This window comes from Oryctolagus cuniculus, chromosome 2 (assembly GCF_051225735.1).
Source record: "Oryctolagus cuniculus isolate XC-2025 breed Fujian yellow rabbit chromosome 2, ASM5122573v1, whole genome shotgun sequence".
NCBI lineage: Eukaryota > Metazoa > Chordata > Mammalia > Lagomorpha > Leporidae > Oryctolagus > Oryctolagus cuniculus.
Window position 1 is genome coordinate 196012330 of NC_142868.1, and position 14574 is coordinate 196026903.

General features: G+C 55.2%; 1 protein-coding gene across 26 annotated transcripts in view; it reads right to left on the reverse strand.

The window, feature by feature from the left end:
- Positions 1–14574, reverse strand: part of LPIN1 (lipin 1) — a 126604-nt gene that overhangs the window by 22364 nt on the left and 89666 nt on the right. For all 26 annotated transcript variants that reach the window (XM_008254750.5, XM_089326784.1, XM_089326783.1 and 23 more), the window contains 4 exons: positions 12895–12988; positions 12148–12217; positions 9458–9550; positions 5025–5104 (listed from right to left, as the gene is read on the reverse strand). In XM_008254750.5, the coding sequence (XP_008252972.1) occupies positions 5025–5104; positions 9458–9550; positions 12148–12217; positions 12895–12988 (337 nt within the window). The remainder of the gene's footprint in view (positions 1–5024; positions 5105–9457; positions 9551–12147; positions 12218–12894; positions 12989–14574) is intronic.

A 14574-nucleotide genomic window follows, 5' to 3' on the forward strand; every position in this document is an offset into this window, starting at 1 on the left:
GGCAAGTAACAGCCTGAAAAGAGGTGGACCAAGTCCCTTAAACGGCCCCAAAACTAGAGAATCCCTCCCCAGGCCTCAGTGGGCTCGACACATTCAGGACAGTCCCCGATCATCGCCCCTCTACCCTTCCTGGACTCCTGAGGCTAATGTGATCCCATACAACTCTCGCTTTATAAAAACAAAAGGGGGGATATTAGCAAAATGGCGCAGTCCATGTGGCGCCACCTATGCCTCACTCGCCATCTTGGGCTCTGGCCCCCATGCTCCGGTCCTAAGCCCCAAGGCCCAACTACCAGTGTCAGCTCCGCCCCCACCCTAATGGGATTCGCTGCTCTTACTTCCCTGCCTGCCCCCCCCCAGCAAAGGTTTAACAGGTCCTGTTCCTGAACAGGTGGCTCTCTTGCTCTCTCTCCCTCTCTCTTGATCTCTCTCTTACATTCTCCTTCTCTCTCTTTTTTCCCCTCTTCGCCCCTTCCCTCTGGTCTGTTGGGTTTCCCCACCAATAAACCCTTTCCCTTAAAAAAAAAAAGGGGGGGGGGGGGCGCCGGCGCCGCGGCTCACTAGGCTAATCCTCTGCCTTGTGGCGCCGGCACACTGGGTTCTAGTCCCGGTCGGGGTGCCGGATTCTGTCCCGGTTGTCCCTCTTCCAGGCCAGCTCTCTGCTGTGGCCCGGGAGTGCAGTGGAGGATGGCCCAGGTGCTTGGGCCCTGCACCCCATGGGAGACCAGGAGAAGCACCTGGCTCCTGCCTTCGGATCAGCACGGTGCGCCAGCCGCAGCGCGCCGGCGGCCATTGGAGGGTGAACCAACGGCAAAGGAAGACCTTTCTCTCTGTCTCTCACTGTCCACTCTGTCAAAAAAAAAAGGGGGGGGGGGTAGTAAAAGCAGAGTCCCCTCTGAGAGACTTGGAACAGTGCGGCTGCTTCTGAGCCGACAGCCTGCAGGCATGGGGGTGGGGCCAACACAGTCCTGGAGCCAGTGTCCAGAACGAAAGGCCAGGAGAACAGGGCTCCTGCCCCCCGAACACACACTGAATAGGAACATGCATACGTCCCAAGCAAACAGTGTTGAGCAAAATGAGATGCAAACCTGAACTGAGGCTGTCGGTGACAACAGACTGATGTGCGCCTCTGCCGGGAGGAGGCGGCAGCACAGCGTCATCGCTGGGATTTCCACCTGCTCGGACCCCCGCAGCGAGCCGTGCCAGGGGACACACCCAGAGGGACGTGGGCACAAGACCTCAGCTGCACAGCCGACTTAGGACAAGTGAATGGTCGCCGGAGGCTGCCGCCTGCCAGGCTCTGCCGCCTGACATGGAACAAGACGTGTCCCATTCCAAGCCCCTTGCCCCCACTCCTACAAGTGCTTTGCATCCGCGGGAAGCAACAAAACACACGGGCTGGTACGGCCTGGAGGTCTGAGCTCAACAAGCAGCGGCGAGCAGCGGCGAAGCCAGCACTCGCCGCCGGGCGCACTTTGGAACGCCATCTTGATTGTCTGAATGGCGACAAGCTGTTTGCTCTGCTTGGGACTTCTGGGGCTGTTCTGCCAATCAAGTCTGTCCGTGAGGAAAACAGTCAACACCTTTTTCTTTCATTTTAGTCAACTGCTGCACTACTAAGGAGACTGGAAGTCTAAGATGCCGAAACAAACGGCAAGGAGAACGCGTTTCCAGAGAAGCTGAATTCTTTTCGGAATCTCAGTCCCTTTTCACGAGACCCGACTCTTACCTGTTCGGGTCTGATTAAGACGGGCAGCGTGACGAGCGGAGGAACCTGCCCACGTGTGTTCAGCTGGGGAAAGCTCTCTTTGTCAACTGTGCAAAGATGCGTCTCACAAGCCACCCTTCAGGCAAACTGCATGGGCTGAGAATTTGCTGATGCTCGGCTTGGGAACAGCCAAGCGTCCTGTGGTCCCCTCACTCCCCTGGGCTCTCCCCGCCACCACCAGGACAGGCGACAGTGACCACAGCACCTGCGAGCCGGCCCCTACCAGCAGCTACCACACTCTGCCTTTCACACTCGCACTCGGAGCCCCGGGCCCATCTTCCCCCCGAGGTCCAAGGCCAGCCCATCCAAGAGTGGAACAGGCAGACATCCTGCCTTTGGCACTCAGGATGTACCGATCAGGGCCGAACAAGCATCCTCCCAGGGACCAAAGGGCTACCCTCCTGCCAGGCCCACAGCCACCTGAGCCATACGGCACCTGTGTGGTTAGGCTGTGCAGTCTGGTCGGCCTCCCTCACAAGGCCGTCATGAAACAGTGAGGCCTGGACGGGCCAGAGTCATTCTTACCCACATGTCATAGGGGGAGGCAGTGAGGAGTGGATTAATTTGCCGAAGACCACACAGAAGACTGTCTGATGGCATCGCTGCTCCTCTGCCCACTGTGCCCCCTCTCCTGTTTGGAAATGACTGCCAGGACGGGGAGGGTTCCGACAGGGGATGCTGGGAGTGCAGCTAAGCCCCTGGCGAGACTGTGGTTCTGTCCCTTTGCTCGTGCCCCTCCCAGGGGACAACTATGCCAGCCTCCTCCTGGCCCACCTGGGCATCACCATCTCGATGGCCCTGTGCTCAGACACTGGGAAATCATTTACTGAGGCCAAATGATCCTTCAGTGGGGGCCAGGTTGTGGCCCAGAGGATTAAGCTGCCACCTGCTAACACCGGCCTCACATATGGGTACCTGCCCGAGTCTTGGCTCCTCTGCTTCCGGTCCAGCTCCCTGCTAATGCACCTGCAGGGCAGCAAAAACGGCCCAAGTGCTTGGGCCCCTGTCACCCATGTAGGAGAGCCAGATGGAGTTCCTGGTTCCTGGCTTTGGCCTGGCCCAGCCCTGGTCATGGTGGCCATTTGAGAAGTGAACCAGTGGGTAGATAATATCTTTCTCTCTGTCTCTCTCTTTTTCTAACTCTGCTTTTCAATAAATAAACACACACATACATACATATACATATATATATATTTTTTTTTTTTTTCTTAAAAGCCCCTGAGTGACAGAGCTAGGGCTCCAAAGCTGATCTGCTGGTTCCAGCACCTGCCACTCCCACCCTGCTGCTGCCTGGCCTCACAGGAGTGAGAAGGTGCTCACCGTGCATGTACGGCTTCTGGGCCGGTGGACAGCACACACTCAGCCTGCGTCACCTGCAACACAGCTGCCTCCTGCTGGGCCCACTCACAGCCAGACCCAGAATTTCCAGGAGGAAAAGTACCTATCACTCTTGGGAGCCCATCGCTAGAGAAGGAGCCAGAGACGGAGGGTGAGGAGTGGGCCAGGAGCACCGCGGCCCTCCTGTTCTGGCCGGGGTGTGGACACGTGCAGGCACAGGCAGAATGCAGACCACCCAGGAACCAGGCCTCCCTCTGAGCGCTTCCCGCCCCAGAGCCACCAGTGCACCGAGAGCCATGCACAAGGCACCCAGTGCTGCACGCTCGTCTGCACCCTGTCTGTCTCCAGAGGACAATGAAGAAATCAGATGCTTTCTAGGTGCCACCAATGTGGATTTCTGTGTCCAACCACAACAATAAAAAGTCTAAAAATAAAACTGTTTAAAATACAGAGCCATGTGGCCAGAATCAGAGGGCACGCAGTCCATGCCTGCTTCTCCTACAGGTCGACAATGTATTAGGAAAATGTCATCGGGTCTGTGACAGTGCAGTGACATTTATGGCGTGCCTACGTGGTATTAGGAAGTAGCCTGGCCGCCAAGACACAGAAACCGTTCAGCTACAGCTCTTGCCCTCAGTTAATCTGACGGCATTTTCTGTCTGCTCTGTCAGAACTGCAGTCCTGGGTTTCGTAAGCACAGAAACACGGTGAGGTGAGGAAAGACATTATCAGTGCGCACACAGGAATCGCCGTCATGATCAGTGAGGCGTGGCAGAGTCACGCCAGATCCCATACCCGATTAACCTGCAGACAAAACACCAGTGATGCTGATCAGCATTGTGCAAATTTATTCTCTCCTGTGCTGAGTTAATATGAAGCCATGGCTTGGACACCTAGCAAAGTATCAGCTTAAGTCCTAGTGAGTTAACTTCCAAGAGAAAGGCAAGTTACTATCACATTACTAAGTCACTGTCAGTGCTGTTAGGTGTCATCGCCGCCACCTTCTGTCTACGAAGGGCAAGCACAAGGTCAGTGCTGCATTGAAGGCTCCCGTTTGCCTTGCAAGTCAGCTGCCTGAGGGAACCAGCGACTCCTTTTTTCTTATCTGAGAGTTAAACAGACAGAGAGAGACAGATGGGCTCCCATCAACTGGCTCATTCCTCAGATGCCCAGAACAGCCAGGGCTGGACCTGGAACTCAATCCAGGTTTCCCAGGTGGGCAGCAGGAACCCAATCATTTGAGCCATTACTGCTGCCTCCCAGGTCTGCCCTAGCAACAAGGGAGTCAGCAGCAGACCTGGAAGTCAGACTCAAGGTGCTGTGAGGTGGGGCCTGGGCGTCTTAATCGGCCTCATTTTTCCTTTTCAATGTTTGCTCATTTTCTTCTTCTTTGAAAAGCAGAGAGACAGAGACACACCAACAAAGAGAGAAGAGGGCTCTTTTATCCACTATTTCACTCCCCTAATGTCCACAACAGTCAGGGCTGGGCCAGGCCTAAGCCAAGAGCCCAGAACTCAATCTGGGCTCATATGGGCAGCGGGGATGCAAGGACTTGAGCCACCGCCTGCTGCCCCCCAGGGTGTGCTAAGGATGCCAGGATCAGAAACGGAGCTGGGATTCAAAGCCAGGCACTCTGAAATGGGATGCAGGCATCCCAAGTGGTATCTTCATGCTGCTCCAAAGGACCACCCCTTAACCAATATCCTAACCTCTAGACAAAGCGCCCCCCCCCAATCTCCGTTTCATTAAAGAAAAGAAAGAAAATGGTTTAATTAAACTGTTCCAGGTCACCAAATAAACGACAGAGCCAAGGCTATAAGCCAGGCCCGCCGGGGATACAGGCCCACACGGTCCGGCGCACCCCACCAGCATCCAAGGGGCCGGGGCCCTGCAACACCCAGGCTGCCTCGCACCGTACCTGGGCGCCATGCCGAGCTGCGACGGCTGCTCTCCAGTACTGTGGCCCTTCCCCGCCAAGCACTGCTCGGGCTTACTCTCCTGCAGAAGACAAAAGAGAAGAGTCACGGAGAAGAGTCATGGAAGCATCAAGAGAAAGGGCCATGTGATCACCTGCGCAGCACGGGGCCAGGGCCCTGGGAGGCGGTCCCGGCCCTTGGGGCAGCCTCCCTGGAAACGGCCCAGGAGGCTCTGGGCACATCGCTCGTTTCCTTGCTCGGAAGCATACGCAAAGAAGCCAAGAAATATGTTGGACAGAAACAAGTCTGTTTTCCGTAAGCGTCTGTGGCACCAAACCAAGCTCCACCATCTCTGTAGCTCATGCACATGCTCTATCAAGGGCTGCCTGGATCCCCCAAGTCTTTCAAAATATTGCCTTCTAATTGCTGACAGAAATGCTTGGAAATATCTCCACCCCGTATTTTGCTTGTGGGAAGCATCACTGTCGTCGTCAATCCCGCGTGCTCTTAATAGAAAAATGTTCCCTGGACGCATCAGAAGGAGCTCTCGATTTCTGAGACAACTGTGGCCAGTCCTCGCCTCTCGCCCAGGAAGCCTGGGCAGGTCACTGAACTGCTAGACCGGCGCCCCCATCTGTGACATGGGCGGCAGCATCCACCCGCCGGTGCTGCTCTGTGTCGACGGCACCAAGGCTGGCACAGAGCAGGCGAGGCAGGTGAGGACGGAGACGGGCACCAGCCCCACAGCCTCCTGCTGTGAAAGAAGCCAGACAGGAAAGTTGGGGGATGATGACACTCGGTGACATCTCTTTATCTCAGGTCACCTGGCCCGGTCCAGCGCCATATTTCAGTGGTGAAACCGAACGATGAAAACACGACAGAGTGACTGCCCTGGCACAGGATCAGCACACACTAGCTTCCAATACTCTAGTTTTTGATAAGCACACAAACTACCCATCTCTCTTATCCAGTTTTAATCTATCTGTTTATGTATTGAGACGTGTAACTTAGCCACCACAAGGAACAATTCTTTATCAGGCTAGCTCAAGCATACAGATCCATCAGAAATAAATGTCCTCGTTTTTTAAAAAAAATATTTAATTTCATAAATGCCCCTTTCTTCATACTAGCACTTGCTCAATGCAAAATGGAGAGAATTGCATTGAGTCTTTGAAACATGTTTCTATCTTAAATTCTAGAATATTCTGCCCTCAGTAAGAGAACTGAGGGCCCTGTATGGTTTAAGTCTCCTGCAGTACAGCAAAAACGCTGCTCTGACTTGTTCGTGCCCCTTACAGATAACAGGGCAATCCGTGTAACTCAAGCTAACAGGAAACGTCAAAGCGTAATTATATCTCGAGAAAACCCTTCCCTTTGAACTAACAGAACACACCGAGTTCGCTCGGTTTGTTTTCTGATTTAAATAACCAGCTTGACTGTGGTCTGTGTGGTCTCTTCACAGCACATTCCAAAAGCAAACATCATTCTCTCAACAGATAGGTGCCAAAGCCCTGCTCTGGGGCCAGTGTGGCCAACAAGGCTGCCACGGGGGTCAGAGCCGGACACGACCTCTGCTTCCATGCAGTTTAAGGTCTGCGAGGGGACAAACGTTTATGGACTCGTGCGACTAGTTAAGGGTGTAATCATAAAGTCTGACAAAACTCAGGAAGCAAGGGTTCACGGGCGGAGCGAGGAGGGCCAGACTGATCCGCGGGGGAAGGGCCACCGGAGCTGTTCGTTCATCAAGGGAAGGGCACTGAAGGGTCTTCCGTGGGGAGGAAACAGCACGTGCAGAGGGCTGGGCAGAATGTGCTTGTAGATAGTGATGCCAAATCATGGGGGTGGGGAGGGATGAGGCTGGGAAGGGAGGTGGGGTGGAGGGCACAAGCCCCGCAGAACCTGAGTGGGGCACTGGTGTTTACTAGGACAACCCCTGGAGTGGGGGGCCGGGAAGGCTTGAGCTGATGCACCCACTCCAATCTGAAGCCAAAAGAAAACAAGCGAGAGCCGTTTGGAAGCAAGCCTGGGAGAGAAGACGTGGCCCTGCCTGGCGGGAGCGGAGCCAGAGAGAAATGGGCCAACTGGAGAGGCAGGCAACGCGGGACAGGAATGGACCGGAGGAGAGGGAGGGTCAGAGCAGGCACCCGCCTGTCCACGCTGCAGGAGGGCAGACGTCCCAGCGATGCCCCGGGCCCAGAAACGGGCGTGACAGCTCCTAAAGCACCCCCGGCCATGGCGACCCCGTGGCCACTTGATAAATGCACGCGGGGCCCACAGAGCCGGCCTGGACATAAACGGGGTGCACTGCATGAGCACAGGGGGTTCTGCCAGGGAGAGGTCAAAGGTGAAGACGAGGCCTGGGGGGGGCGGGGGCCAGGGGAGCCCAGCAGAGAGAGCACTTGAGCAACAGGCTGAGGAACCGCCCGAGATCTAAGGAAACCATAGGATTTAGAGATGAACCAAGGCCACGTCTAGGCAGACCGAGGACAGCTGGTCCACACCACACGGACACCAGGGAGAGCAGTCTACACCACACGGACAACTGGGGAGGGCAGTCTACACCACATGGACACCGGGGAGAGCAGTCTACACCGCATGACACCAGGGAGAGCAATCTACACCACATGGACACCAGGGAGGGCAGTCTACACCACACGGACAACCGGGGAGGGCAGTCTACATCGCATGACACCAGGGAGAGCAGTCTACACCACACGGACACCGGGGAGGGCAGTCTACACCACACGGACACTAGGGAGGGCAGTCTACACCACACGGACAACCGGGGAGGGCAGTCTACACCGCATGACACCAGGGAGAGCAGTCTACACCACACGGAAACCGGGGAGAGCAGTCTACACCACATGGACACCAGGGAGAGCAGTCTACACCACACAGACACCAGGGAGAGCAGTCTACACCACACGGACACCGGGGAGAGCAGTCTATACCACAAAATGGATGCCGGGGAGAGTCAGTCTATACCACGTGGGCACTGGGGAGAGTCAGTCTACACCACACAGACACAGGGAGAGTCAGTCTACACCACATAGACACCAGGGAGAGTCAGTCTACACTGCACAGGCTCTGGGGAGAGTCAGTCTACACTGCACAGACACTGAGGAGAGTTGGTCTACACTGCACAGACACCAGGGAAAGCAGTCTACACTACATGGAATCAGGGATAGTCAGTCTACACTGCATGGACACTGGGGAGGGTCAGTCTACACTGCACAGACACCAGGGAGAGTCAGTCTACACTGCACAGACACCAGGGAGAGTCAGTATACACCACACAGACACCAGGGAGCACAGTCTACACCACATGGATACCAGGGTCAGTCTACACTGCAGGGAGAGAGTGTACACTGCACAGACACCAGGGAGAGTCAGTCTACACCACACAGACACTGAGGAGAGTCAGTCTACACTGCACAGACACAGGGGAGAGTCACTGTACACCACATGGACACCAGGGTCAGTCTACACTGCACAGACACCAGGGAGAGTTAGTGTATACCACATGGACACCAGGGTCAGTATACACTGCACAGACACCGGGGAGAGTCAGCGTACACCACGTGGACACCAGGGTCAGTCTATACTGCACAGACACCAGGGAGAGTCAGCGTACACCACGTGGACACCAGGGTCAGTCTACACTGCACAGACACCAGGGAGAGTCAGTGTATACCACATGGACACCAGGGTCAGTCTACACTGCACGGACACCAGGGAGAGTCAGTGTATACCACATGGACACCAGGGTCAGTCTACACTGCACAGACACCAGGGAGAGTCAGCGTACACCACGTGGACACCAGGGTCAGTCTACACTGCACGGACACCAGGGAGAGTCAGCGTACACCACGTGGACACCAGGGTCAGTCTACACTGCACAGACACCAGGGAGAGTCAGTGTATACCACATGGACACCAGGGTCAGTATACACTGCACAGACACCGGGGAGAGTCAGCGTACACCACGTGGACACCAGGGTCAGTCTATACTGCACAGACACCGAGGACGGTCTACACTGTCCGCACCCTTCACTGAAGCTGTCTCCCCCGGCAGCAGGACAGTCCCTAACTTTTGGAACACATTCAATCTGCCGGTGGCGCCCCCTCACGGGTAAGGAAACACCACGGGGAGGAAGTGACTCGACCTCGGTCTCTAGACCAGCCCAGGGGGCCTCAACACGTCCCCGGGAAAACGGGCTGGAAAGACAACTCGCGCCCTCCCTCAGCCTCCTGCAGACACCTCAGGGTGACAGAGCCAGGCTCCGCCCCTCGCACACCTGTGCCTGCCCCACCTGCCGCCCGGCAGCACTGGCTGGTGGCCACCCAGTCTCGTGGCTTCTGCTTGCTTCTGTTCCATGTGCGTAACAGCGGCGTGGCTACGGGCACCACGCGCGGCTCCGCGTCCCGGGCTTACCTCCTTGATCGTGGTGTTCCTCCCTCTCCAAGAAAACCACCATCTTCCTCCCTTTTTGGGCATCTTATCCCGCATGATAGCGTCCACGGTGGCCTGTTTTAAATGGATGGTAACATAAATAATGGAACCAAAAAAAGATCAACTCAGCACACTCAAACCAAAAGAAACACACAGGCAAAGCAAAGATTAAAAAAAAAAATCACAAAACACAACATACTATTTGTGAATTAAAAATTTTGGAGAAGCAAAACCTGATGGCATCCAAAATTACATTAAGATAACTTAAGCATGAAGACTTAAGAAGGTGTTAAAAGAATAAACAAACAACAAATAAAATACAACACAACAACAACAAAAAAGAAAGCATTAAAAATCATTAGTGATGATTAAGACCAGTTCTCAAATTAAAGTAACTAACTGCTTAAGATACTATTACCCTCAATATGATTATAAAATAAAATACGCAATCATTAATACAGGACTCAGGATAACATGGTTTTAAACAGAAGGTAAAACGTGTTAGAATTTTTTTTTTTTAGTAAATGTGAATTTCTAAGTTTGTCAAACTGAACATTCACAGATGCACTGGATTGAAAATACTGAGTATTTAACTGAAAATTCATGCTTACACTCCAAGTACATTAAAGTCTGGTGGGGTCATGTGAAATACGAATTAACAATTATCCAGATATTTCCAGAGAACAAAATATCGATGTCAGTGCTGCCTAATCCCCCCTCCTTGGTTTATAGAACCTGCATGCAGCGAACCCCTCAGCCACTCATGAAAAAAAAAAAGTCGTGAGCCTTTCAACCCAACAGGGTTGCACCTGACGCCCAGTTCACTCACTCAACCTGAACGGTGCTTCTTTGTACCCTTGTAAGCTGGATTTACTTAACAACTGTTTTTTATTCTGCCAAGGGTCACTTAGCTATGTAGAACAGCATTTGCAGACACAAAATTATCAACTTTTTAAAACCAGCCTGCTGCAGATGTACCGAATTTCAAGTCTCGCCCGCCGTTGCCATGGCAGGGCTGGGCCTCATCCCCACCCCCAACTTACAAGATCCCTGCCGGGCACAAGTGAAGTATACTAAGACACAAAGGCCACAAACACTGCTCATAAGCACCCTAACTCATACAGCTGCTGCGCCCCACCGCTGCCCCCATGCACCCAGAAATGTAACAAGCACCCAGGTTTAAAAACCGAAAGAAACTGACAGGATCACGCTCGGGGATCCCAAACTGCGCTCAGGAGCCAGGCCACAGCATGCTCAGGGAGAGCGGGCTGACTCCAGAGACAGCTTCACGCCACGCCCAGGCCTTCCAGCCATCGGCCAGCAACTGGCTCACAGGTCCCCGGGTTCTAGCCGATGAAACCCAAGACCCAAGCCCCCTCCTTCCTACTCTGGACGTGGTTATAGCGGGAAGTGACCGGTACAGCAGCCGCCTCCTGACTGCAAAGGGAAAGCCAAGGAAGTGACAGAGGCCGACCCACGTCACTCCAGCCCCTGTTATTTAAGTTGCTTTCGGTCATTCTGTTTCCTGCCACTAAAAAATAACTTGAGGGACCCGACAGCCCACAGAAAACACACAACGGTTTCTGCGCCAAAAACTCCCCCTTCGTGACTCTCAAAGTAAAATCCAGGTGGGGCAAGGGTTTAAAAAAAAAAAAAAAAAAGGACTAGAAGGAAGCTGCCGGCACAATTTCCCAAGTTTTGGAAAGCAGAAGGCAGAACCACAAAGGACTGAAAAGCTGTCCCCACACCAATCATTTCTACAGCACAGACGCATCACAGAGAGAAAGCTCCCGGCTGACCCTAGTGAGACTCAGCCCATACATCACAGGCACTGATTTCTTTACACTTCAAGCCACGCGTGTTTCTTGTTCAGAAACCTAAATCCTTTAGCTGTGTTTCTATTACAATTGTTGTTGTGTTGGACTCATCTGTAAGAACTGAGACCCAGGAAATGAAACTTTGTACCCGGCCATGGATAGCATGAGGAGCCTGGAAGGGCAAAACTAAAACCACCCCGGAGAACGTGGCCTCGGCCCAGGCCACAAAGGCTTCTCAGAGACAAAGCCCCACGGAAGAGGAGGTCCCAATCCACAATCACAGCCCAGGCAGGCACAGACGCCAGAGTCAGATCTGGGCGGGGGAAGGCCTTGCTGAGCCACCAAGGGTACAGGCCAGCCCCCCGGGGACCACCAGGAGTGCATAATCCAGCAGAAGACGCAACACTGCAAAGACCAGCGGTTCCAGGCAAACAGCTCCCCCGACAGGACAGGCAGGCCACCTGCCCTCCAACTCCACTCTGCCTGGCAGCCAACCAGCCCTGTGCTGGTCCCCCCCAGGACTCTCAGGCACAGGCTGATGTCTGCACACAGCAGCGCCGGAGGCTGGGGCCTGGGCACTGCCAGCTCCAGCCCTTCCCACAGCGACACTTCCACCTCAGCCTGGCCCTATCTGCTCTGTCCCGAGCACAGCGTTGGGGAAGGGACCCTGATCCCCACGGTCACCAGTGGGGAAGGGCAGGGGAGCTTTCTAGAAGTCCTGATGTACACACTCACGAACTTCCCAAGAACGCAACGTGACTTGACTTTCGTGCTTTCTGAAAGTTAAGTTCAGCTGCCCAGGTTAACCCGACGGCCTTCCTGGCATCCCCTTTGCCTTCTCATGCTAACGCTCACCTTTGGCAAAGGTTTCTGGAAGGCCTGCATTGCCAGGAGCAGAGGCGCCGCCGTGGTCCAATTATAGTACCTAAGCAAAACACAAGAGAGAAGTCAGGAGGCCCAGCCGCCCACGGAAGCCTAACGCCACTGGGTCCTGTCGTGGGAAACTCCAGACCCCAGGGAGGGCCTCAGGGGCCCGCTCCTCCGGGGTGCCCCTCCCCTGCAGTGACTCCCCGCCTGCGTCTGCCCCCACGGCCACAGGGAGGGGCCCACAGCAGTCACAGCGACAGGACAGACACATACACGCCAGCTGGGCAGCGGCTGAACACCACAGTGCACAAACCACCCACTGCTTGTGGCCTTCTGTGCCACACCTCAAGGAAACCCAGGTACCCAGACACCTGGGTAACCTCAGCGAACACTTAAACACCCCTGACCTCCGCTAAGAGTCTGCGAAGATGCCCGCACGCCCTTGCCCTCAGCGAAGGAGGTGTTAATAAAGGAGCAAAGACGCAAGCTACTCGGCTATACCCCTGGCCGGGACAGACTTCACCCTGCCAACCACAACACCCGGCCCAGCCGAACATTAAAACCCGCAAGGCGAGGACCAGCTATGCGGGGATGTGACAGTAGGGCAGGGACAGTGGTGAACTCGAACAAGGACCTCCCGTGTTTGTGAGGTTTTGCGTGCGGGTCTCTGTGCTGGAGAGAATGACACAGCCCGGTATCGTGTTGCGGCCAAGGTGCCCGTCCAGAGCGACTTACTTATTCCCGATCTTGACCACGAGGTTGGGGTCGTCGATGATGGCAGGGTTGTCCACAAACTGCTGATACGACACGGCTTGTTCCAAAAACGCATCTGTGACCGGGATCCGAGAGGGTACGGGGAAAACAAAGAGGAGACTCGGGTCAAAAGGCAAGCCTGCTGCCGTCCTGGCTGAGCTGGGGGAACGCCTCCCCGGGTGCAGCACGAAGCCCTTGACTGTCATGTGAATTAAAAACATGTCACCTCAAAAACCCAGGAAGGGAGAGAGAGAACAGAGAGGCAAGGCAGGAAGGAAGGAAGTGGGGGGCGAGGAAGGGAAGAAGGGGTACCATTATAGTTGTAGAACTGTATCCACGAACTACACTGATTCTGTTCTTTGTATTATTATTGTATCATTTGCATTATATACTGATTCTGTTCTCTTTATATTAACATAGTACCATGAAAAAAATAAAGTATCATAGGGTCAAAAAAAAAGGCGTGTACTCCACTAGGGAGCGTTTTCCATGTTCCGAGTGCACAGACAGCCTAGGCAGGGCATCTGTACGGGGCCCGAGTTTGTCTGGGGTCAGCACGTGCAGGCAGGAGGGGGCCAGGGCCAAGGCCGACGGTGTGGGGGATGGGCCCTTCATCACAGCCCAGACCTCCATGTGGCAGGGAGGTGTGGCCAACACACAGTTGTGTGTCCACATGTGGAGAGATGGTCATCGGGTTTAAGTCACATTTATTGGCGTGACCTCGGGCAGCGAGCCACCTCCACAAGCCTCGGGCTCGGTTCATGTCAGCAGCTGGCGCTGGTTGCTGTCCCCTGCAGAAGTCACGGTGATGACTGATGAGGCCCCACCCCAGTAAAGCAGAGGCCGCAGCTCGCTCAGGAGACCCCGGCTGCTGCCCTGCACCCCAGTCTGCGGGGGGGATCTGGCCCAGCACCCTGGAAGCCAGCACGCTTCTCCCATGCAGCTGAGCCAGGCCTGGAGCTCTGCAGCGCTCGGACTATCTCCCTCGCCCTAACCTGCACTCACTCCTTCCCAGAGGGTTTGCCCTCAAGGGAGCCACGTCACAGCGGCCACTGGGCACCCAGAACCACCCCCGTCCGCTGGTGGTGGTGTTGATCAACCCGGGGAGTCCCAATTCAGACCGAGGACCCTGTCGTCAGGGCCCCATCTATCCAGACAGGACGCACGCAGATGCCAGTCCCCAAGAGAGGACCCTCACCAGCCGCTTGTGTCCCGGGGAGGGGGCACCCACAGACCCTGGCCTCCTCGCACCTCTACCCGGCCCAGGGAGTACACCTGCCGCTCCTGACCTCAGGAAGGAAGGAAACCAGCTGAACCCAGCGTGCTACCTGGCTTCAGTTCCGCTCCGGGGAAGGGCCGGCTGGCACCACAGGTGCCAGTACAGGTGCCAGGCCGAGAAATGGCTGGGGAAGGGTGCAGGGCAACCAGGTCCGGTTCAAGACCTCGTGCACTGCTATAGCGGCTGACTGCACCGACAGTGGCCTTGGGCCTGTCTGGCCGTGCGAGCACAGTGAGACCCTGCTCCCTTCCAGCAGGGCTGGGAGCATGCGAAAGAACCAGCACCCTTCGAACGCAGCGAGACGCATTCCCGGCGTCCCCCTCAGACAAGCTCACCCTGCCTCGTGTCCTCGCAGCCTGCTTCCACTCTGCCAGCAGACTGTA